At 36.1% G+C, this 23,660-nt stretch overlaps 4 protein-coding genes across 11 annotated transcripts; all 4 read right to left on the bottom strand.

The window, feature by feature from the left end:
* Positions 1 to 1,351: 1,351 nt before the first annotated feature.
* Positions 1,352 to 4,191, bottom strand: LOC116136022. The gene is made up of 5 exons (XM_031421749.1): positions 3,774 to 4,191; positions 3,446 to 3,544; positions 3,204 to 3,248; positions 2,549 to 2,686; positions 1,352 to 2,031 (listed from the first exon to the last, which is right to left on the bottom strand). Exons 1-5 carry the CDS (start codon positions 4,122 to 4,124, stop codon positions 1,651 to 1,653), a joined length of 1,014 nt encoding a protein of 337 aa, XP_031277609.1. The 5' UTR covers positions 4,125 to 4,191; the 3' UTR covers positions 1,352 to 1,650.
* Positions 3,944 to 11,940, bottom strand: LOC116136018 (heterogeneous nuclear ribonucleoprotein Q). 7 transcript variants are annotated; one of them, XM_031421742.1, is made up of 13 exons: positions 11,538 to 11,940; positions 10,402 to 10,976; positions 10,223 to 10,312; positions 9,870 to 10,109; positions 9,188 to 9,409; positions 8,786 to 9,080; positions 8,392 to 8,705; positions 8,174 to 8,283; positions 7,980 to 8,083; positions 7,753 to 7,829; positions 7,570 to 7,666; positions 4,847 to 4,874; positions 3,944 to 3,999 (listed from the first exon to the last, which is right to left on the bottom strand). In XM_031421742.1, exons 1-11 carry the CDS (start codon positions 11,761 to 11,763, stop codon positions 7,571 to 7,573), a joined length of 2,349 nt encoding a protein of 782 aa, XP_031277602.1. In that variant the 5' UTR covers positions 11,764 to 11,940; the 3' UTR covers positions 3,944 to 3,999; positions 4,847 to 4,874; position 7,570. The 7 variants fall into 7 exon arrangements, with proteins under 7 accessions (XP_031277602.1, XP_031277599.1, XP_031277601.1 ...); XM_031421739.1 differs by lacking the exons at positions 3,944 to 3,999; positions 4,847 to 4,874 and adding an exon at positions 7,072 to 7,499; XM_031421741.1 differs by lacking the exons at positions 3,944 to 3,999; positions 4,847 to 4,874 and adding an exon at positions 7,072 to 7,438.
* A 3,883-nt stretch (positions 11,941 to 15,823) lies between these two features.
* On the bottom strand, positions 15,824 to 18,055 carry LOC116136021 (uncharacterized protein At1g28695-like). The gene is made up of 3 exons (XM_031421748.1): positions 17,733 to 18,055; positions 17,251 to 17,643; positions 15,824 to 16,545 (listed from the first exon to the last, which is right to left on the bottom strand). Exons 1-3 carry the CDS (start codon positions 17,868 to 17,870, stop codon positions 16,003 to 16,005), a joined length of 1,074 nt encoding a protein of 357 aa, XP_031277608.1. The 5' UTR covers positions 17,871 to 18,055; the 3' UTR covers positions 15,824 to 16,002.
* An 841-nt stretch (positions 18,056 to 18,896) lies between these two features.
* On the bottom strand, positions 18,897 to 22,598 carry LOC116136023 (rac-like GTP-binding protein RAC2). Of its 2 annotated transcripts, none has more exons than XM_031421750.1 (7): positions 22,243 to 22,598; positions 22,048 to 22,135; positions 21,231 to 21,340; positions 21,007 to 21,073; positions 20,649 to 20,713; positions 19,555 to 19,620; positions 18,897 to 19,330 (listed from the first exon to the last, which is right to left on the bottom strand). In XM_031421750.1, exons 1-7 carry the CDS (start codon positions 22,384 to 22,386, stop codon positions 19,232 to 19,234), a joined length of 639 nt encoding a protein of 212 aa, XP_031277610.1. In that variant the 5' UTR covers positions 22,387 to 22,598; the 3' UTR covers positions 18,897 to 19,231. The 2 variants fall into 2 exon arrangements, with proteins under 2 accessions (XP_031277610.1, XP_031277611.1); XM_031421751.1 differs by having other exon boundaries at positions 21,007 to 21,070; positions 22,243 to 22,594.
* Between the last annotated feature and the right edge of the window lie 1,062 nt (positions 22,599 to 23,660).

Here is a 23,660-nt window from a genome sequence, read left to right as displayed (position 1 = left end):
GAAAGTAATGAAGCTTTGAAATTGTACTATAAGGTTTTGGAATCCATCTGTACATCAGATGCTCAAAAATTGAGTGAAGGAGGAGATTTGAGTGGTTTGCTAACTAATGAAAAGTTCCATAGATCCATGCTAGCTTGTGCAGCTGAACTAATATCCGCAGCGCATTTTAAATATAGTGTAGTGTTAACAGTGGTGATGCAGAGAACTTGAATTACAGCATTTGATATGAGTAAAGTGACAAAGAGAGTTTCATCAAACATGAAGATTCACTCCCCAGAGAATTGAAGCGACACTTGAATTCCTTGGAGGAGAAGTTGTTAGAAAGCATGGTGTGGGAAAAGGGTTCCTCCTTGTACAATCCTTTGATTGTTGCAAAACCATCTCTTTCTGATGAAATAAAGCGACTTAATCTGCTAGCTGACCCTATGCCATCACTGGATGAAATTGCCATGAGTAATCACGTTGCTTCAGGAGGCTTGCTTCATCAACAGTTCTTGAAGTTGTCAGCCGGTGATTACTCATGTTTGATCTGCTTCATGTATTGTTTCGCCGCATCAAACTTAAACCTTAATTAACTTGATTCTGTCAATTTCATGAGCAAAGAGAATGTGTGATGAGTATGGTAACAGGCTGGTAAAACATATTTCTTCTGCATCAGCAACCCCACCATCTTTGCAAACAGCATTTNCTCCATCGGCATATTCAGTAGATAGATTCTTGAGTGACTGTAAAGGGTAGTGTTGCTTTCTACTTGAAACTGCTATCAAAATTCCTTGCATGGAATGTTAAATCTCATGAATCTACCTTGTCATGTTTGAAAATTGTTGTGCAGCAATATGAAACTACATGTCCCTTGTACTTTCAGACTAAACTGCTCAACGTCATCTGAAACAATCAAAATACTTGAGAGCTTTTCAAATTCTGTTATGAGGATATACCTCATTTAACCATTTCAATTATTGTGTTTTGTTGGGGGAGATTTCTTCCGTATGGTTTTGTGCTGAATCAGAGAGGGGACTATCAGAAAGCCAGTAATGGCAGCCTCCTATTTATCCCTGTATTTATGTTTGGACTCGTTTTTGGTAGTCTTGCTGATAACCAGACCTTGCAGAAGAAAGTTGATAGAAATTAGAAAATGATGGAGAGAGAGCAGAATCTTTGGAACCTTTTCCTGTTTTTCTCAATTTTGTTCACGGTGGTTGATAATCCGCTGTGGCTGGATAGTTTATATACAAGATGGGAGTAGAAAATGCTTGTAATCTTTAACCGCAAGGATGATCGTATAATATGGGTCCTCTTCAACGAGTTTCATTTGTTTTATAATGGTTTCATGACTAAAAACTATAATTTGGACAGCTCTAAACACTTGAAAAGTCGAATAAACATTTATCAACTTCGGCTTACAACATGTGGCTTTTTTCTTCACCATATCGTGGATGAGAAACAACCACATGTGCCTTATTAAGCCGGAGAAAATTCATTATAGTAAAACATATAGATAGTAAGATACATAGACCTTCAAGCTTTTAGCGTTCTTAAAATTACAACTCATAATATTATTATCCTATTTACAGTGTAATTATGGTATCAAGTACGGAAAGAGAAACCAAAATTCAAGTACTGGAAGAGCATGGTGGAAAGCACCTTTTACTAAGACAGCTTTGCATCTGTGTCCATGTTGGTATTGAGCTTGAGATTTCCATGACTTGTCTTTACTCTTTGAAACCGTATTGGAATTGTTTTTTGCAAGATAGCCACTTTAACATTGCTCCAAAACTCTGGTTTAGTTGGAAGGTATGCGATTTTCTCCGCAATTTCCATATCTTCTGGGAGAACAGAACCAAATACGGTGTAGGATTTTTTCCACTCATGATGATTGGCCAGGCTGATAAAGAAATCTGGGCCAGAACCAACCCATGCCACTGATCCTCTTGTTATAGAACGGCAGAACTCTGCTGGAATTTCCTTAAATATGGTTCCTTCAGCTTCAAGTGTTCCTTGAATTAGAGCATATGGCGGGCCAAATGGAGCCTATAATGCTCATGTAGAAATCTCAAATTTAGAGATCACAGTAAAGATATTATTTTCACAATGATATGGCAGAATAATTTATTGTGCACATACTTTTATACCAAATCAGAACTACCTCAACCTACTGTTAATCTCAGCCAGCAGAATAAAGCATGAGTTCACTGCTAAAGTTACAGTTAGGTGGTCCACATCTTGATAGTGGTAACCAAAAACAGAACTGTTATAATTGTATTTAGATGATATTATCCAGGACTCGTTTTGCATCGTCTCTAGGAAAATTTTTACTGTTTCCACAAATTAATTGGATCATAACTCATTTTCACTGGAAAAAGAGTGTAAAAACTTATATAATTGCACTCAGGTCAGGTGGGATAAATCTTTCTTTATTTCCAGACTGTTCACTACCCTTCCAATTTACAGAGACTGGTGCTTCTGTCACAAGAGGATAACTATGAAGACAAAAGTAACAACTCAATAGAAGCAACAGAACCTAGTGCAAGTGAAAAAGATGACTTACATATGCAATGTGATTTCCTTTTGAATCCCAACTGGCTCCTCGGCTTTCAGCCCGATAAAATTGGCAACCTGGACATTGTCGTAATGCCAATAGCTCCAGGATATAAGCAACAGAAATTGGGGCAGATTCAGGTAGAAGCTGCAGATGTCAAATATCACAAACTGGGAAGTTAAGAGGTAATACTTCATTCATTTATCCTAGTAAAATAAAATGTACAGCCAAATGAAAATTGAAGTAGTTTCAATTCAATGTAAAAGAAAATTGCATCATAGGTTATGTATCACACCAAACATTAAACTATACTTACGGCATGCTGTTGGCTTGTTTGGAACAAATAAATGCAAAAACAAGCACATATCCTCAAACAATAAAGATTGACTCACAATCCAATTTTACAAACTTTCTATCACAATCCCAACATGACAACTCGCAATTGGTCAATTCGCAATTGGACAGACGAGACCCATTGTTAAGCAGACGGGACTTATTGTTTATTGCGAGCTAATTGATTGCGAACTGTCACGTCGGAGTTGTAAGAGAATTTTTAAGATTGGATTGTAAGTGTAACGTTATCTGACTATAGAATAAAAGCACCCTAACTACAGAATACTTTATGACAAAATATTAGCATATAAGCCTGCGAAAGAGCACTCACTTTCACACGAAGAATCCCATACTCCGTTTTCAGTCCAACAATACCCTGTAAGGAAAAGCGAAAACCAGATTATGATTAAAAAATTAGAAAAGTGAATTAAAATTAATGTTTAACTGTCTTCAATCCACATGTTCATACCAATTCAAGTTTTTTTCAAAGGCATGAAAACTAACAAAAAAAACATACACGTGTAGTGAGTGAGATAACAGTCACATGATGCCGAGTATCAGTAGATATCGTACCTCTCCCTGACCAAAGACTAGTCCAGAAGTCCACATAACTGCATCGCCTGCGTCCCGCCGGTCAGGCTCTAACAAGTCATTCTGCTTCTTCAGCCAACACTAAAAACAAGGAGGAAAACAAAAATCTAAGAAGCATGAATTATTTGTTTCTCATACACCACTACCAAAATTCCGATTTCCAGATATCAAATTGAGTTAGATTAATCACACACATAACCCAGAAAACTTTCGGATTATGATCAGAGATGATGAATAAGAAACAAAAATTCAAAATAATAATAATAATTTAAAAAAAAAAAAAAAAAAAACAAAACAAAATGAGTCACACCTCACCGAATCTGGAGCCACAGACTTGTTTATCTCCACAGAAGACCCAAGAATTACAGGGACAATGCCCATCAACGCCCCGACACATGTCCTTACAAGCCATGCAACAGTCCTCTGAGGAATTCACCTTGAATTGAGAACCCCATTTCACGGCATCACCCCACAGCTCCAATTGCTGAATTCCTCTACAACACCTGATTTCTTTGTCTCCTTCACCCCTACTTTCACTGAAAGATGAATTATAAGTAGCAAAAAAACAGAGATAGACCATGAAACATGAGAGACCGCCCAAGAAGAAGAGGATCAAAGGAGCAAAGCGGCTGAGTTCTGAACCGGTTTGCCTACGAGCCATTTGAATTAACCAACCCAAAAATCGTTTGGTAGTTTTTTAAAATGATTTATTATTTTTTTTTTTTCTGTTTGTAGTTGCATGGACTTCGCAGACCTGTCAAATTTACCAGAGTTGGGCAAGTGTATAGTGTAATGATTTAACATATAAGAGACGTTCGACTTTTATGGTTTTAGCACTTTCAATGAACATTAAAGTTTAAACGTGAAAATTCTGCTCTCATAGCCATAGTCCATATGCTTAGAGCTCTTTGTGCTTTTTTTTTTCTTTTTTGCTTTTGCTTTATCCTTAATATTGGCTGTTAATAAATGTTAAAAATTCACTTTCATGGTCGTTAATAAATGTTAAAAATTCACTTTCATTTATTTATTATTATTATTTTTTTTTTGGATAACCAAGGTGTTACAAACCAATTTAACACCCGGAAAAACTTTCTAAGAGAATCAAACTTACATCTTTTAAAATAGTAGACTCAAAAATCTCTATCACACCACCCACCACCCAACGGTATATTTAATTTTGGATTAACTTTTCCGATCCAAAGTAATATAATTCAGGTTATATCCTTTTGACCACATTCAAATCAATACACTTTCTTCCTTTTCAAATTCAGCCAATAAGCTATGCTTTCCAATTTTAATTTATTGAAGTTAAACCAGCTTTATGTGTCTTTGAATCTTTAGCCATTAATTCAGTTACTTTTTGTGGAGTTAAGGATATAATACCTGTGAAAACAATTTCTTCAACTTTTGTCTGAAGCACACAAGAAAGAAATCGACATTACAAACATATTTAAAATAGTTTGCCTTCAGCAAAACGAAAAATTAGAAATCAAATTACTGGCTTCTCAAAATCTGTTTACATAGCCAAATTACATTGTAGAGTTGAACATTAAGATCTAAGGACTACTTTAAATAAATAAAAAACACAAAAACTTAAAAGATAGAAAAGCACCAAAGCAAGTAGATGTGCTGCTGAACAAATACACCCTGTGAGGTACAGACAACATTTACATTATATGAAATAGCTTACTGACAGTAGCAAAAACAACAAGCTGTTAACTCTACCCCAAATAATTAGTATAGCTAGTTATACCACAGGAAGCTTTAGTATCTAAGACATGGCCAAATCTTCAACAATCCGTCTTAAAAGAATTGCTGAACAGTTATCATGGAAACCCAGGACAAACGAAATCCACTACAAAACGGGCAAGAATGAAAAAGATGCAGAGAACAGACACCACGCAGTAGATCTTTGGAACCTAATGCAAGATATGATAAGCTCATGTGAAGAAAAGTGCTTAGACATTCTGGCACACAACAATACAACCACCACCATCCAAGAAACATGTTCATACGCGTAAAAAATCATAGACATGGATTTCTTTTAATTTACCGTGCATTAATCATACCATATCTAGGTTTATATAAAACAACACAAGAGATCATACAGCCCATTTTAAAAAACCATCCTATCCGCAAGATTATAGCCAAACTTTTAAAACAATAAAATAGCATCCAATTCAATGTTTATGAACTTCTAAACCAGCCAAAAACATCTAACTCAAAATTCTAACACCTTGTCCCCTTACTCAGTGAAGCAAGATATGATAAGCACACAACAATACAACAACCACCATCCAAGAACAATGTTCATACACTAAAAAAAATCCTAGATGACAAGACAACGTGGATAAGTAAGAAATCAAAGACATGGATTAATTAACCGTGCATTCATCATACCATATCTAGGTCATATAAAACAACACGAGATCATATAGCCCATTTTAAACAACCATCCTATTTCCCAAGATTATAGCCAAACTTGTAAAACAATAAAATAGCATCCGATTCAATGTTTATGAACTTCGAAACCACAAAAACATCTACCTCAGTGAAGTAAGATCTTCGAATTAAAATAGGTTAAGCAGCAAATCAAAAAATATTGCTGATACCAGTATCTAGTAAAAAGGAGAGTCTGCTTTGAATCATCCAGCCTGCACCCACCCCACATCTAAATAGCAAATTAAATTCCATCACAACCACCCTCTAAAAACCAAGCACCTGATAAGGAAAACCAAGCACCTGAGAAGGTTTTTTTTTTTTTTTTTTTAATGGTAAGACAGATAGCATTACGAAACACAGCAGCCCCCTAAGGAACGAATAACTTAAATGAGCCAACGGAGAAGAAGAGATTGCTTAGAATGTAGAATGAATTAGCAAGGTTAGATTATATGACAACAGTCCTTTAGCCGAACAAGGGACTTGAGTTTACTCTTAGGGGCAAAAACATTGCAGTTTCAATCTTTCACCAGATATAATCCACAAGGCCTACTTGAAATGAACAAAATGCAAACTTAACGTATTCCTTAATAAAGATATCAACTCAGGACTCTGAAAACACAACAAACACTGGGTAAGAAAATGGCCAGGGGTTAAAAATTTTCATGTATTCTTCTCCTTATGTTCAATTTTTCCTATTGGATCTTAGATTGAAATTCCATAAGAAAAGCACACCAATACCAAGGTGCAAGCAGTTGTCTATATGCTTCACAAACCATCATGATCTGTAGGCAATGCATGCGCAACATTTTTCTATGGGCTTCCATATGTGGTTCCATGCACCATAGGTTTTAGATTAGGGAAACTTGTTATGGCTATGCAAATGTGTGCTTCTTGATTTCTTCTAACAGCCATGAATTAGTTGCTTGTTAAATCACTGTAATATTTTCTTTCAGAGTTGCAGCACTGAAAGCAGTATGTGGTCCAACATAACAAAATGCCTTATAATTCTTAGTCAAAACTTATCCAATGAATTCAGCAGAGCAAAATATCCAAAAAGTCTTACCACATACAGAAACCCCTCAATCTCTCATCAAATACTGTCCATTAAATTGGTGATGCAGACACCTCCACATTGTCCATCAAGTGGAGTTCTTATATAGAGAAAATAAAAGAAGCAACATACATATCACATACTAAGCACTTCTTGTTTTCATCTCTAAATGAGTGAAGTTTCCTTACAGCATAAACTTAAACACTTGACAAAGTAACCAGTCTGTAGAACCACGAATGGCTTAAACCAGTGCAACCCTTCTCTACTTACAGAACATTTAAGTTAGGTAACTTCTTCCAATAAAATATATAGAGGCTACTATGCTCAGCAACATGCTCCTCTCCAAAACGGTAGGCATCATAATGCAAAGCTTCATATAGTCCACATCCTAGAGCAGCCCCTCTTTGTCATGTCAAATCTGTTCCATAGAAAATTCACTTGTAACCATATGGCTCCTTTTATTTTCCTCTTGCATCATACCTCTTAGGCAAATAGAGAGATGCCAAAGTCTTCAGTAACCATTTTCTCTCCGGAAAGAGATAACTAAGGAGCAAAAGATTAATGTACTTGAACACAAATAAGAACCCACTCTAAAATAGAGATTTAGACTTACATCAATAATATGATCCAGAACCACTGCTACCCATGTAACTGCTGCCACCCACACCGCGATTAGGATATAGTGATGAGTAAGAGCTGCCACCAACCTGCTATGTGAAACAAAAATAAAAATGCATAACATAGGAAACATTGATTGACAGAATTGTCACATATATAAAGAAGGCCAAAAGCATACATCAGATCCACGAGACATATAATCACCACCATAGCTTGATGAGTACATTCCACCGACATCACTGCTACTAAAAGAACCTGAAAACCATGCAGCATTGAAGTACAGTTTATTAGCCAGGAATTGTTGATATTCAATGGAAACCGTGCTGTCTGGATGACCAATAACAGTAAAATATAATTCACGGCCAACATGTGTCCCACATCAAGATCAGCAGCAGAAAAACATACCTCCTCCATAGCCCATTCCCTGACGACTACTATATAGTCCATGTGAATCCTGATTGGAGATAGAGCTTCTACTGCTGCCATATCCTAAATTAGATCTCCCAATTCTGACAACAATTATAGAAAATAATGAGATACTGATCCAACATCTCACCCTAAAGGATTCAAAAGTAACAAGCTTTGACAGGATAACAAACCTATCACCATATGCATCCCCGTATTGAGAAGAACCTCCACCTATGTCATAGTCCAAACGAGCCCTCGAATGGCGGACACCAGCATCAGCATAACGTGGAGGAACATCATCCTAAAAATAATATTGTACAAATATATACCATTAACATTTAAAGAGTACAATAAAATCTAGATGAAATTATTAAAAGCAATGCAAGATTTAAGTGCTAGTGAAACTAACAATTGAAGAATATGGACGTTTTGACCCAGAAACAGAATCATAATCACGAGCACGCCCTTCACGGTAACTTGGAGGAGGCCTTTCAAACCTTTGACCATAGCCATCATCCACATAAGGTCTCCTAGTGGCAGTACGAGATGTACTTCTAGGCATGTCAGAATAGCCAGAGCCACGAGATGGATAGTCGTCTCTATAAGATTGTCGCCTGTCTGCAACGACCCTGGAACCATAATCTACTGGAGCTCTGCTCCTTGGAGGAACCTCATCTCGCTGACTATACTCTCTCTTAAAGCTACTCTTTGGGTATGAAGGAACTGAAACAATATGATCACATCATAAATATAATTTTTCACGGGCTTGTCAATTAGAGCACCAAAAAGGGAATAATGCATACCAGGGGCTCTTCTATCATAGGACCTTGGGGGAGGTGGTGGCATGGGCCTTGGTCTTGTTGGCATGGACATAATAGGACGCCTATCCCTTAGTCCAACAGGTCTCTTCATACTGGGTGGTGGGAGACGACTTCCAATTCCTCTTACACTCCGTCCAGGTAAGCTACGTGGAGTCGGACGGCCCCAAGATCCCCTTGTAACCCTTCCCATCCCCCGTCCAGTCCGGAAATCACCACGACTAGCATGTTTGCCTTTACCTCTCTGAAGAGGCCGTGATAACCTGGCCCTAACTTTGGCCTAATTAAGAAAATAAGAAAGATAACACAAACAATGAGCGACTGACACAAATAAGTTAAAGCCATTACAAGATAAGCAGCACAAGCCATTAAGAACAAAGATAAAACCTTGTTGTCTCCTTCACCCAATTCAGCATTGTTAATGCTTTTTGCACATGTGACTGCAGCATCGTGACTGTCAAATGTAACAAAACCAAAATCCTTCCTCTTAGCAGATGGCATGTTTCGGGCAAGCTCAACCTTGTCAATCTCCCCATATTTCTTTAGGAGCTCTCGAACACGGTCTTCATCCCATGATGCAGGCAGACCATCAACAAACACAGTCTTAACCTGAAATTTTAAAATGATATCATAGGAAATTTTTCGCGAAAATTATAAAGACCAGGTTGAGAAGCATAAGTGAACTACATGAGAGCAATGCACAAAAAACCAAACTCAAATCATCTACATATAAATATGCTGGATTCGCGCACAAAAAGAAACCAATAGGCTATAATCACAAAATATAGCCACATTAAATTACCAAATAAAGCCAGAGAGCACATATCCTGACAACTCCATCCACTTTCTTTCAACTACTTCAGGAAAGTAACAGTAATATTAATAGTTTGGTTAGCACTACAGATTATTGGATGCATAAAAGAACCAACTCTCATATAATTTATTAGTATCCATGCTTCAGACCAACTGAATTCCTACAACTCCTTACATGCCAAATGGTAAGCAAAATAGGCTAAACCAGCCAAAATCAAAACTATCCAAGCAATGCAAGAGTTACCCAAAAGATTACCTGTGCCATTATTTCGTCGCCTGGGTCAATGAAGGAATCAGCAAAAGAAACCTTTGCAGGTCTATCAACACCAAATAAAACATCTCTCTTTTGAAGGCGCTTAAAGGCATCCATGGCATCAGAACGAGATGAAAATTCTAGAAAGGCAAAACCCCGATTCATTCCCTCATTGTTACTATCATCTACCAAAGTCAAATCTTCAACATTCTCAACTCCATAATGTTTCAGCTTCTCTTTCAACTGAAAGAGCAGTTAAAGTCCAAACAGTGAGGATACAAAATCTTCTGATAACCAGTTACATAAGAAAGATAAACTTGAAGACTGATTGTTACACTAAGAAACAAAATACTTACTGCTTCTTTTGTCCATGTCTTACAAATATTACCCAGAAAGAGAGTGTCGCTATCTTGACTGGGAGTAACACCACACTGTTTCCCATTTATCTGGAATTGTAGTAATCAGAATAATATAATTTATTAGATGTGATGACAGTACTGTCTCCCCTTGAGAAAATGACATGATTGAAAATTACCGTGGGGTTTTTTAAAACTGTAACAGCTCGTTTTGCTTGTTCCACGGTTGCAAAACGCAAGAATGCAAAACCCTTGTTCTTCTTTGTTTGCGGGTTCATCATCAGCCTCACCTCAGTGACCTCACCAACCTGACTAAACACTTTCTTTAGATCATCCTCAATGACATCCTTGTCTAAACCACCAACAAATACTTCAAACTCTTTACGTTTGCGCCTCTCCTTAAATAATTCGTGATGCTCCTCTTCCTCTGCATCAACCATCTCTGGGTGATGTGGCTCCTTGCCAGCATGTTCATCATCTTCTTCACCCTCATCATGTTCTTCAGGAACATCTTCCATTTCCCCCTCTGCCATATCACCCTCTTCCTCTTCACCAACATTCTCCTCATCCAGTTCTTCCTCTTCTTCTTCTTCTTCTTCTTCTTCCACCTCCTGAACATCCTCTTGTTCTATTTCCTTGTCATCATAATCTACCCCACCATACTCTTCAGGTTCATACTCAGCTTCGTTATCATCCAACTCTAGACGCTCATCCTTTTCATACTCATCTACAGACTCCTTCACCTCATCCTCTTCTGCCATTAGAAACAGAAGTAGACCAACCAGGCCAGTCAAGAACAACTCAAATTCCTGATTATCCTTTAGAAAACTCATAATAAAAATTAAATCTAAGCAGTAACAATGCTACTCTAGATGAATTATTACCAAGCAAAATATTTCCATCCTTTATTCTTACTAAGAAAAAAAAAAAATTCCTTCAAGCGCTTCACTTACACCAATAGCGCATATAAGAAATTTAAAGCTGATAAACTCAAAAACCAAAACCAAAACAAGATCATTCAATTACAAACAAAGAAAAACACAGTTTTAGGATAATCGGAGACCACCCCGCAAGCGAAACACTGATAAAAAATTAATTAGAAAACCCCACCAAATAGAAAAAACTAAACATTAAAGATTCAAAAATTTCCAAAATTTATCAACTAACTAAGACAAGGAGGCCAAAATAAGATTATTTGGCCATGCACTATTTTGATTTATCTCGCCACGCCCTAACAGAAACCCTAATCAATCCATTAGATCTGAACTAAATTTAAAAAATTTAAATAAAAAGGGGGTAAAACAAGAGAACTTACTTTGCGCAGCAGGAGCCAAAACGTTGACGTTGGATTTTGATTCAGGCTCTAGAGGAATCGGCTTATTATCAAACTCAACGACCGGCTTTTCCTCTTCCCTGATCGGCACCTCTTTCACCGTCTCTTCCACGACTTCCGGCTGTTGCTTAGCCGACCCTCTCGTCGTTCTGGCCGACCTCTTCGACCCAGACGGCCCTCCTCCTCTCTTGACCGTTCTTGGTGGCATTCTTTCCTTCAACGGGGAAGAAATAAAACCCTAATTTATCCAAAATTATCAGAAACCCTAGAATATGATTCTAATTCAAAGGTTTGTACTTACGAGGTTAGAGACGAAAAACCCCCAAATTTAATAAAGGTGGATAATGTGTCTCTCTGGGAGAGCAGTTGGGATTGGTTATTATGTTTCCATAGGAAGGAGAGCGCAGATATAAGTGTGTTTCCTGACGCTCGATTGAGTTAATGTCGGTAGATAGATGAATTACAGGATTTCAAATGAAAGGCGTAATGGACACGTGGTGTGATTGGAAAGTTTGAGAGACTAGTGCGTGAAACATAGGATTGATTCTCGACAACTAATGACTTGTGAGTTGCTAACAAAAATTAAAGTTTGAGGTTTTTTTTATTCCTATTGCCTCCTAGATGTCCGTCCATGCAATTACACGTGTTGGCTGAAAAAATAGCATAAATTTATCAGATATTTATTTCTAGAAAATAAACATGCAAAACAGTAATGAACATAAGAGCATTCTCGTATTATTCCCTTATAAGGCATCAACGAATGAAATAAAAATTTCTCTTTCTTTTTATGTCTCTCTCTAACTAAAATACTTTCTTTGCATTAGTTCTTTTAAGTAATATGCACTAGTCGGACACTCATCCTTTTGTCACAGAAGTTTCTTCTCTCAATAAGCTCTCAGTTCGGCTCTGCCGTGATTGTTTATTAAGTTTAAAACATTTTTATAATTCTGGATGTGACGATTTCCGACAAACAAGATTGATACACAACAGCTTTTGTTGATAGGGTGATAATGGAGTAATCAACCCCCCTTAAGATTATAGAGGCCCCAACTCACTAGCCCTACGGCCCTACCACAGCGGCTACTATAGCAATACTGTTCACTTTCGTCTTATATGCCATATAGTATACCACATACGATGACACATCTTTTAGAAATTTATATGTCAATGTCATATATGAAATACTTCATTTAGGACATTCACATGTCAATACCACTCATGAGACACATATATGAAATTTGAAATATATTTTAAGAAGAATATGTTTCGTTTGGTTTATTATTCTGATGTTTTTTTAAATAGTATTTTAAAAAAAGTAAATTTGAAAGGGTGCGTTTTTTTTTTTTTATATATAATATTTTTGAAAAAGTGAGTTTGGCGGTTATTATGAAAATTAATAAAAACACTCCCTTAGGTTTGTTAATTTACTAAACACTCCTGTAATAAAATATTAAAAATTAATAAAAACACCCCCACCCACCCATTAAATACCGGCAGCCAACCACCACTGCCGGAGGGTGGCCGGAGTCCCCGTATCGGCGCAAGACCATCTGGATATGGCCGGTCGTACGCCGATATGACATTTTCCAGCTAAATCCACTGTAGATTTGACCAGAAAAGGCCAAATCTACGACTAGATCTGGCCATTGACGACCAGATCTAATCGCATTGACAACCAAAGATATAGTCCTCGTTGATGGTCAACGATGACCGTATCTTTGGCCGTCGTTGACGACTAGCTACAGCCAAAGATTTGGCCGTCAACGATCAGATCTTTGGTCGTAGAGCTAGCATTTTCCTGCCAGATCCATGGTGGATCTTGCTAGAAAAGGCTAGATCAGAGCACTACCGGCTAGATCCAGCCGGTAGTGCGCCATTATACCAGATTCTAGCCACCTTCCGGTAGTGGTGGCCGGAATCTGGCAAATGTGGGTGGGTGGATAGGGGTGTTTTTTGTTAATTTCTAAATTTTTTTGGAAGTGTTTAGTTAAATTAACAAACTTATGGGGTTTAAAATAATTGAATAAAATATAATAGTACTTTTAGAATAGGGAAATAAATGTGTATTTTAGAAATGATAGGAATAAGATAGGACAAAAATAGGGAAACAAACTCACCCAAAATTGAGTTAAGTTGGGTTATCTTTACAAGAAAGGTAATTATTAATATGTTGAGAGTTGAATAAAGTATAATTGATTTTAAGAATATTGAAATAAATGTATTTTTTTGTTTTTAGGATAAAATAAGGTAATAATAGTGAACCTAAGGGGCCCATATTTATTTATTTATTTATTTATTTTTGGGTGGATGGGGTGAGAGAGGGAGACAACAAGATTTTAGTCATCTGAATAGGTTAGTCAGAAGTCTTGCTTTAGAATTTCACAAAGTGATCGCCTACCACATTTTTTACTTATGTAACCCATTAGGTTTTTTAAGTATTCAATAAATCTTGGAAATTAATTAGGATACACACAATGACTTAGACAACCTGATTATATAAGGAAAAGTAGTATATATATGACGAATCAATAAAACTTTTGGGTTTGTTGAAGTAACTGATTACCAAATTGAGTATACATAAATAACCTCACTCTTGTAGCTATCTCTACATTTAAAATTTGTAATTCACAATGTTATAGTCAATCAAGAATTATAAATAATTACTCATAACTCACAAAATAAACATTACAGTAATAAATCCTGCGTAAGCAGTAAAAAATATAATTAATTACGCAAAGTATTGTTTGGTGGTTTCCATGAATTGAAACACGCTGTGTGTTCTGACCACTGAGTCACCATGGTTCGGTTAGGAGCCATTCTTGGGTTCTTAACTTTGGCCTCCTTGAATCGCTTCCAATCTCGAAGAACAGCCTTCAAATCTTGCACTTTTGCATNCATTCACATGTCAATACCACTCATGAGACACATATATGAAATTTGAAATATATTTTAAGAAAAATAGGTTTCGTTTGGTTTATTATTCTGATGTTTTTAAAAATAGTATTTAAAGAAAGTAAATTTGAAAGGGTGCGTTTGTTTTTTTTATTTTATATAATATTTTTGAAAAAGTGAGTTTGGCGGTTATTACGAAAATTAATAAAAACACTCCCTTAGGTTTGTTAATTCACTAAACACTCATGTAATAAAACATTAAAAATTAATAAAAACACCCCCACCAACCCATTAAATACCGGCAGCCAGCCACCACCGCCGGAGGGTGGTTGGAGTCGCCGTATCGGCGCAAGACCAACTGGATCTGGTCGGTCGTACGCCGATATGACATTTTCCAGCCAAATTCATTGTGGATCTGATTAGAAAAGACCAAATCTATGACTAGATCTGGTCATTGACGACCAGATCTAGTCGCGTTGATAGCCAAAGATATGGTTGTCGTTGATGGTCAACGATAACCATAGCTTTGGCCGTCGTTGACGACTAGCTACAACCAAAGATTTGGCCGTCAACGACCAGATCTTTGGTTGTAGAGCTGGTCTTTTCTGGCCAGATCCGTGGTAGATCTTGCTAGAAAAAGCTAGATCAAAGCACTACCGGCCAGATCCAACCTGTAGTGCGCCATTATACAAGATTCTAGCTACCTTCCGACAGTGGTGGCCGGAATCTGGCAAATGTGGGTAGGTGGGTGGGTAGGGGTGTTTTTGTTAATTTTTAAATTTTTTGGGGGGTGTTTAGTTAAATTAACAAACTTATGGGGTTTAAAAATAATTAAATATAATATAATAGTATTTTCAGAATAGGAAACAAATGTATATTTTAGAAATGATTGGAATAAGATAGGGCAAAAATAGGGAAACAAACTCATCTAAAATTGAGTTAAATTGGGTTATCTTTACCAGAAAGGTAATTATTAATGTTTTGAGAGTTGAATAAAGTATAATTGATTTTAAGAATATTGAAATAAATGCATTTTTTTGTTTTTACTTTTTAGGATAAAATAGTGGAATAAAATAAGGTAATAATAGTGAACCTAAGGGGCCCATATTTATTTATTTATTTATTTATTTTTGGGTGGATGGGGTGAGAGAGGGAGACAACAAGATTTTAGTCATCTGAATAGGTTAGTCAGAAGTCTTGCTTTAGAATTTCACAAAGTGATCGCCTACCACATTTTTTACTTATGTAACCCATTAGGTTTTTTAAGTATTCAATAAATCTTGGAAATTAATTAGGATACACACAATGACTTAGACAACCTGATTATATAAGGAAAAGTAGTATATATATGACGAATCAATAAAACTTTTGGGTTTGTTTAAGTAACTTATTAACAAATTGAGTATACATAAATAACCTCACTCTTGTAGCTATCTCTACATTTAAAATTTGTAATTCACAATGTTATGGTCAATCAAGAGTTATAAATAATTACTCATAACTCACAAAATAAACATTACAGTAATAAATCCTGCGTAAGCAGTAAAAAATATAATTAATTACGCAAAGTATTGTTTTGTGGTTTCCATGAATTGGAACACGCTGTGTGTTCTGACCACTGAGTCACCATGGTTCGGTTAGGAGCCATTCTTGGGTTCTTAACTTTGGCCTCCTTGAATCGCTTCCAATCTCGAAGAACAGCCTTCAAATCTTGCACTTTTGCATGCACATGACGGCAACAATTAGAATGAACTGTTGTGACTGACCAAATATCTTTGCTATTTTCACAAAACCCACTGAAATAAAGTGTAGGTAAAAACCTAACTCTGAGCCTCAATTTCTTAAACAAACCCTGTGACATTAGCTCCAATAACACATCCTGCTCTTTCTTTCCTGTTGAATTGTCTTTCATACCATACCATGTGGTAAATAAAGAGATTGTCTTATTATTGGATCTGACAAAGTAGAAGCCTGTATTAATCAAATTGTCCTGTGATCGTGGGTCGCCATTGTAAATATCAACACTCATTTGCAGGTCTTCCGTTTCCTTTTTGCTTAGTTGCGTAAAAGGGTTTCTCAGCCACATTACATCAGTATCCTACACTCATCAAATAAAGAAGGAAAAAAAAAAAAAGTGTTGGTATTCCAGTGAAAATGAGAGGACACTGCTGCAATTAGAAAAAGTAAAAATCTGCGGCTCTTAATATGCAAAACAATGGGATTGAAAAATTTCAATAACGGACCAATCAACAATGGTGACGGCTTGAATTGGGTAAAAATAAAATAACAAGAAAAAACTCTCAAACCCGAAAACATAAGATAATCAAACGAGTGATGGAAAAGTGTCGGCAACAACATATGGTATCAAGATCTCTGTGTTATCCTACAATCACATAAGATAATCAAACTATAAAAGCTGCTATGGTATTGGTTTTTCATGTGACTGCGGTGTCATTCAATGGCATATATATATGGCACTTCCTGAACTTCGGGGAAACTCAAAACTCAGTAACATTAGCCATTAACCTTTACCTACGTGTCCCCAAAGCACCGTAGTGACATTAAATTATACAACACCGGCGGTCACACTTTGATGTTGCCTTGGCAGTTTATAAAAGTATATTTAAAGAGATTTCATTCATCTTAAATTTGCCATATCTGGAGTGATTCAGTTACCTACATAAAGTCAAACTAATTATACACCTAATGCTAACCTACTTATCGCCTTCATCATATTAAAATACTACCCTCTTCCTAACCCTATGATTTTAACTTCAACAAATCATCATAAACCAACACGTACCGTGAAGATGAAGTTGTAACCACGTTTAAGAACATCAGATAGAAACTTAGTTCTTCTCCACATCATCTTGATAAAATCTCGTGACATGTACACCTTCTCTCCCGCAAAATCTACGCCGTCTGTTACCAATCTGTGGCAGTGTAATCGTTTAAACATGCACCGATCATACGCCGTCTGATCTACTGCCACTATAAGAAGATGATCAAGTAATTGTCTGGTGCCTTCCCCTAACCAGAAACTTTCCAAGAATATATCAAGCATAGTGGTATCAGCTTCCACGGTTTGTTCAACATACGCTTTATTCACGACGGCGATAATCACTGTTTTGTTGGGCATTGAAGCTTTCTGTAGAGCCGCTTCAAGATCATCTATAACGAGATCTGTTGTATTAGTCTGTGAAAAAAAGAGAGAAGGAGAATTAGATTCATATTTGAAAACAGGGATAGTTAAACAAGATTAGTGTAGAGACTAGAGACACTTACAAAGCTTGATGAGCGCAAACAGGCCGAGGGTAACAAAGGATCAGTATTTGGAGGAGACAAAATACAAATATAAAGGACGCCTGCACAGAGAAGAGATACAATGCCAACTTTATAGAGAGAATTCCTTGAGGTATCCATATGTGGGTTTTTGATGAAAAAGGTCAAAAGGTTTTATATAAATATGGATGTTGAAATGGTTATAGATTGGTGAGTAGAATGGTCACGTAATGAAGGTGAATATCATACGTCCGCCATTGAATTAATTGAGTGTTCTGATAGTCCAAAATTGGAAGAGTCAGAATATACCTTTTCTTCGCTGCACGATATATAGAGCTTCACCTACCAGTACACATTAATAATATATATGGTTAATAATCTCACAGTTGCATACAAATCCAATGATTCAATAAGGTTTTCATTTTGCCGGGACGTTTCAAATTATGCCACGTACGTAAACTTTGATCAATTGTAAAAGTAATTTACAAGTTTCAAGGTCATACCGTAGATTAATAGGATCAACATTGAAAGTTTTTTTACATCGTAGATTAATTGAAATTATGAACGTGTAGTTAATTTCAGAAGCAATTTCCTCGAACGTCACGGATAGGACTCGAAGGTAGAACCGTTGAACTGCTTACTTAATACGTTCATGCATTCAATTAGTTTCCGTCAGTTGCACGAAATCATTAATATTATTCTTATATTGAGAGATACGTAAGACTAAATCTAAACTTACTAGAAGGTAATAAAAAATCAAGTTTCGGTAAGAAATTAATAAATAGAAGATCAAGTTTATACAACGTATGAAAATGTATATCCAATTGTGTATATACGAAAAATAAGGTAATAATGATCAAGAAGTTGGATAACAGCATAATTATGGATTGAAATTGATGTTGTTGTAGATAAAAATTGGTGGGCAAAATGAATAAATGGATTGTTTCAATTAAAATAGGAAAAGTTTAAAGAGTCCCACTGTGGTGTGGCCATTGGCATTAGGCAAGTGGGTATGGATATGGGCATATAAGAAAATTGCTTCTCCAGCATTGTATGTCGACAAACAAGGGTGAAAGGAAGGACAAAAGCAAAAATAGATTGCAGGTAAAAAGTGTTTTAAAATTTCAAATCATGCTTGATTATGCAGTTGAGTGGATTAAAATGAGCTAACAAGAAGACCTCAAGTTTATGTTATTCTTCCACCAAAGCCAAAGCTAAATGGTGAAAACCAATTTTATTCACATTCAACCCACTGCGATTGATCAGCCTAATTTTAGTATCATACACATCCCAATTCATAACACCATGAAACAGCCTCTTGACAAGGGCATTTTCTTCATATTTTACTACACATCTTATAAGAAAAATCAGCACAGAAACTATAAAGGACACCCAAAAGAAAATAAAAAATTTATTTGAAAATAAAGAATAAGATTAGACAAATGAGGAAAGGAGAATCATCATCAACAGCCTCACATTAGCAGCAACCTAAGGGGAATTGATTAAAGAACATAGCAGTGTCTCAGTTTTCTTTTTGGCTTCTTAGCCTTTGGAGGCTGGAGAACCACCTTGATTGCAGTATCAAATACGGCCTTTACATTCTGCATTTCAACAGAATATATATTTAATATACCCATCAGTGATTAGGAACATCTTAGCAGAAAAACTGATTCTTTATGCCTAACAATTGCAAATCGTGTGCACTATCAATTGATTTGGAACTGTTTCAGTGATCTTCCACAATAATAAAACTTGGAAGCCAGATTGGCTTGTGTACACAGAGCCCTACTTTTATAACCTACACATATAAGAATGAGAGATAAACCTGCTGTGTCTTTGAGCTGCATTCAACATATGCCAAAGCTCCTATCTGCTTCTTTAATTCTTGACCCTGGTAAATCAAAATGTATAAAATATTAGGAATGTGGAAAAGGAAACCTCAGATAAGCTGCCCTATGAAAGTATGTAGTTAAAATGTTTTTGAAAAAGTTTCTATTAGGATCCCACATTGAGAGGGGAAAGGGATGGGTACTTGGTTTATAAGGGCTTGGGCATTATCCATTAACAAGTCGGTTTTTCAAAGAGAGTTTTACTCAAGCCTGCAAAAGGATTACTGCCCAGCCTAATTAGTATCAAAAGGCCTATCATCCAGCCCAATTCCTATTAATTTGAGAATGGGTTCTTATCAAATGATATCAGAGCAAGCCTCACCTTCAAAGCCCACGCAGTAGGGCCTAGTGGGCCCTCTGAGGGGTCAAGAAGGAGAGTTGTTGACAAGGCCCAGTGCCCAGTCCAATTCCTATCAATTTAGGAGTGGGTTTCTATCGAACGTTCTCTGGAAAGAAGACCAATGAGGGTGTTGGGTCTCGAAGCGTGAGGGAATGTAAGGATCCTACATTGAGAGGGAAAATAGTAGGCATATGGTTTATAAAGGGTTAGGCACCCTCTCTTACTAAGCTGGTTTTCTAAGGAGAGTTATACTCAAGCCCACAAAAGGACTATTACCCAACCCAATGCCTATCAAAGGCCCACTGCCCAACCCAATTCTTATCAATTTGGGAGTGGGTTTCTATCAATTTCCATAGCCTCAAGAAAGGTGAACATAATTATCAGGTAAAACAACTTCTAAATAGGCTAACTTTGCCATAACATGTAACATAAGAGGAAACAGAGGAGCACAATGATCAACAATTGAACAGAAAATCATGTCAAGAATAGGTTGATGTGCATTTCAAGCTTAATTAGTTGTTTGTTAACATGTAAATCAATAGGACAGAATGTAATGTCAAGCAATTGCCCAGGGCAAAGCAAAGTATAATAAAGAATACACCAATCATAAAGTTTTCAAGTGCCACAAAGTAAACAACAGTAATAATAAAATGTATACTAGTCAAAAACACATTAATAGTGGATGCCTACCTGTTCTGTAGAAATAGTACATGCTCCAGGATAATCCAACTGGAACTGTCTGTCTTCTCTCAAATCTGCTATCCCATAAAACGCTATTTAGAAAAAGAATTTGCATGCATTCACACACAAACACTCACAGGTATAAATTGAATCATAAATACGTGCAATATCAATTAAACCCTTACAAAACCTTGAAAAGGAAAAGAAAAGAGAGGAAACAACTTTATCATGTTTGGCTTTAATTTTTTTTTAATATGAAGCACACTCAATTATTATGAGCATTGAGAAAACTTTATTGATAAGCAATGACATGGTTTTGGAAATACCCATTCCAAAGCAATGAATCAATAGAGGAAAGAATAATCACCTAGTTTTGTCCCCACAAGAACAATGGGCACTGATGGAGCATAATGTCTTAGCTCCGGGACCCACTTCTCCAACATAACAGGGGTCACAAAGAAAAAAAAAGGGCATAGAGAAGAATCAGTGAAATATATAAATATGAAAATATGATTGAACTATTCAAAATTGAAAGTTAACCTTTAAGATGATTTAACTTTGAAATTAAAAAAGAAGAGAAAAGAACCTTACTTTCTTTGCAATGTTCTCATAGCTAGGCCTACTTATTAGGGAGAAAGCAAGAAGGAAAACATCAGCTCCTCTATAACTTAAAGGCCTTAGCCTATTATAGTCTTCCTGGCCTGCATAAATATTATATATAATCTTTCAACTTTATAAATCACTTTCCAATATCATACAATTAGCTGGACATTAACTTGAAAGTTACTATGTGTTCCATGATCTACATTTGCTTTTCGAAAATAGATTAAAATCTTGAATAGTGTGCTTGGATTCCAAATGAGAACAAATTAATTCTGGTGTCATTGATTCTATATCAGAGCAAATGGAATTTGAAGTTAAACATTATTGTAAATAGTGGACTTCAAAACCTTAGGAATGCAATATCTCTACTTATGTAATTAAAAGAAGAAAAAGATAAAAAGAAGTGTGGTTAAAGGTGTCAAACTGGCATTATTGTAATATCTCTGGATTTTCCCATTTGATAGTCATCTAAACTCTCTTTTATCTTCAGCTGCTATGCCATAGTTAACTTTCAAAAACTTTTATGTCATTCTACGGCAGGCACTGAAATGAAATATTAATATTCTTAAGAATTTGGGTTGCAAGATTTCCTATTTGACATTCATCTCCTCTATGTATATAACCGAACGATTCATAGAAGCACAACAATAAAAAAAACCAAATCTTTCACAAAGTGACAAAGAATTCATAAGTTGCAGCAAATCCCATTTGAAAACATGAAAAGAACATAGGGACTAAATAATCAGATCGTTGTGATCAATTAAAGTTATTAGAATTATGAAAGCAGAATTAGAAAAGAGAGTACCAGCAGTATCCCAGAGACCCAGATTCACAGTCTGGCCATCAACTAAGACATTAGCACTGAAGTTATCAAAAACAGTGGGGACATAATCCTGTGAAAGAATCCAGAAAGCAAGAGTCATTAGAAACCAAAATTTAAGGAATAGAGAGTAAGCATTGAAAGCAAGAGACAGAGTGAAGAAGAAGAAGAAGTTAATACAGTTGGGAAAGTGTTGCTAGTGTAAGAAATAAGCAGACATGTCTTTCCAACAGCTCCATCCCCAACCGTAACACATTTGATGAACTTTGATGCAGCTGATGCTGTTGTTGTAGATGATGATGACGACGCTGTTGTACTATTCATTGAAACAAATAAAAAAGAAAAATCCCTCTTTCTGGAAACAAAAGAGACGGTGGACAAGTTAAGTTATACCGAGAGAAACAGACAGAAGGCAAAAATTGTCTACCTAGGTAAGGCAGCTGCTTTCTGAGAGAACAAATATATTGACATGGGGATAACTTCACTTTATTTTGAGCTGTCAGAAAGCCAAATTAAAGGCAAGAGTGGGCATTGCCAGACCCCATTCCCACTATATTTCTTACACCATTTATTTCAATCTTCTCAATACCAAATTCAGCAGTGAAAAAACATAAAAAACAAAATTTCTTTACGCGCTTAGACAAGCATGTGAATACGTCCTTGCCATTACAGTAATTTCTCATTTGTAGTTGTACTTCTTTGTAGACCTTGCGCTTGCAGGGTTTAAACAAGGAATAAGGTAGCGCGTGAGTCCAGCGAAGCTAAGCCCCCCGCCCAGCGCCGAATGATTGATGGTGTCCCCAGTAGGTCTCTTTTTAATTTCCTTACTAGAAGAAATTAAATCACACTCAAAAGTCATCAGATTCAATGAGCTGATTCGTATGAAGATGTTTTAATTTCTAATGAGAATTTTAATGGGCCAATGGGTTGGTTCATCTGGACCTATCTTTGTTGATGTTTGATGTACACTACACATTAATGGCTAACTTCAATTTTAAGATAGTTCATAATAATGGAACAACTTTAATTTAATCCCTTTGAATCATATGATTCAAATAAAATTATTTTATTATATAATAGCATATATATGTCAATTACTAAAACAATTTTATGAGATTAAAATAGAATGGCGTATGATTTAATCTTAATTTTAATGGGCAAATTTTTTGGTCTGGTTGGTGGTCACATACATAATTTTTAAGAATATGCTTATATATTATATGGATACAACTCACGTAAACATGAGTAGTTTTGATATAATATACTGATATAATATTTTAGAATAAAGGGAAATAACACACTAGCATTGCATGAAGCAGTGGCGGACCCAAGATTTTTGGTCAAGGGAGGCCTCCGTGGCTCCGTCATTGTTTGTCAAATAACTAGTGAAAACTTAAAAAAAATCACTAAACCTTAAACAAAGAAAATAATATAATATCAATAATCTGAGAGAAAAGAATGCAATAATACAATACTTTACCACTTGAATAAATCTATGAGAAGCAAAACCTTGAGCAAATAATGTTAAAAATAAAATCAAATTCACGAGAAAACACAAGAAAATTTTTATATGGAAAAACCTCTTCAATTAAAGAGAG

Source organism: Pistacia vera, unplaced genomic scaffold, assembly GCF_008641045.1.
Source record: "Pistacia vera cultivar Batoury unplaced genomic scaffold, PisVer_v2 Contig306, whole genome shotgun sequence".
Classification (NCBI taxonomy): domain Eukaryota; kingdom Viridiplantae; phylum Streptophyta; class Magnoliopsida; order Sapindales; family Anacardiaceae; genus Pistacia; species Pistacia vera.
This window is presented reverse-complemented; position numbering and strand designations above follow the sequence as displayed.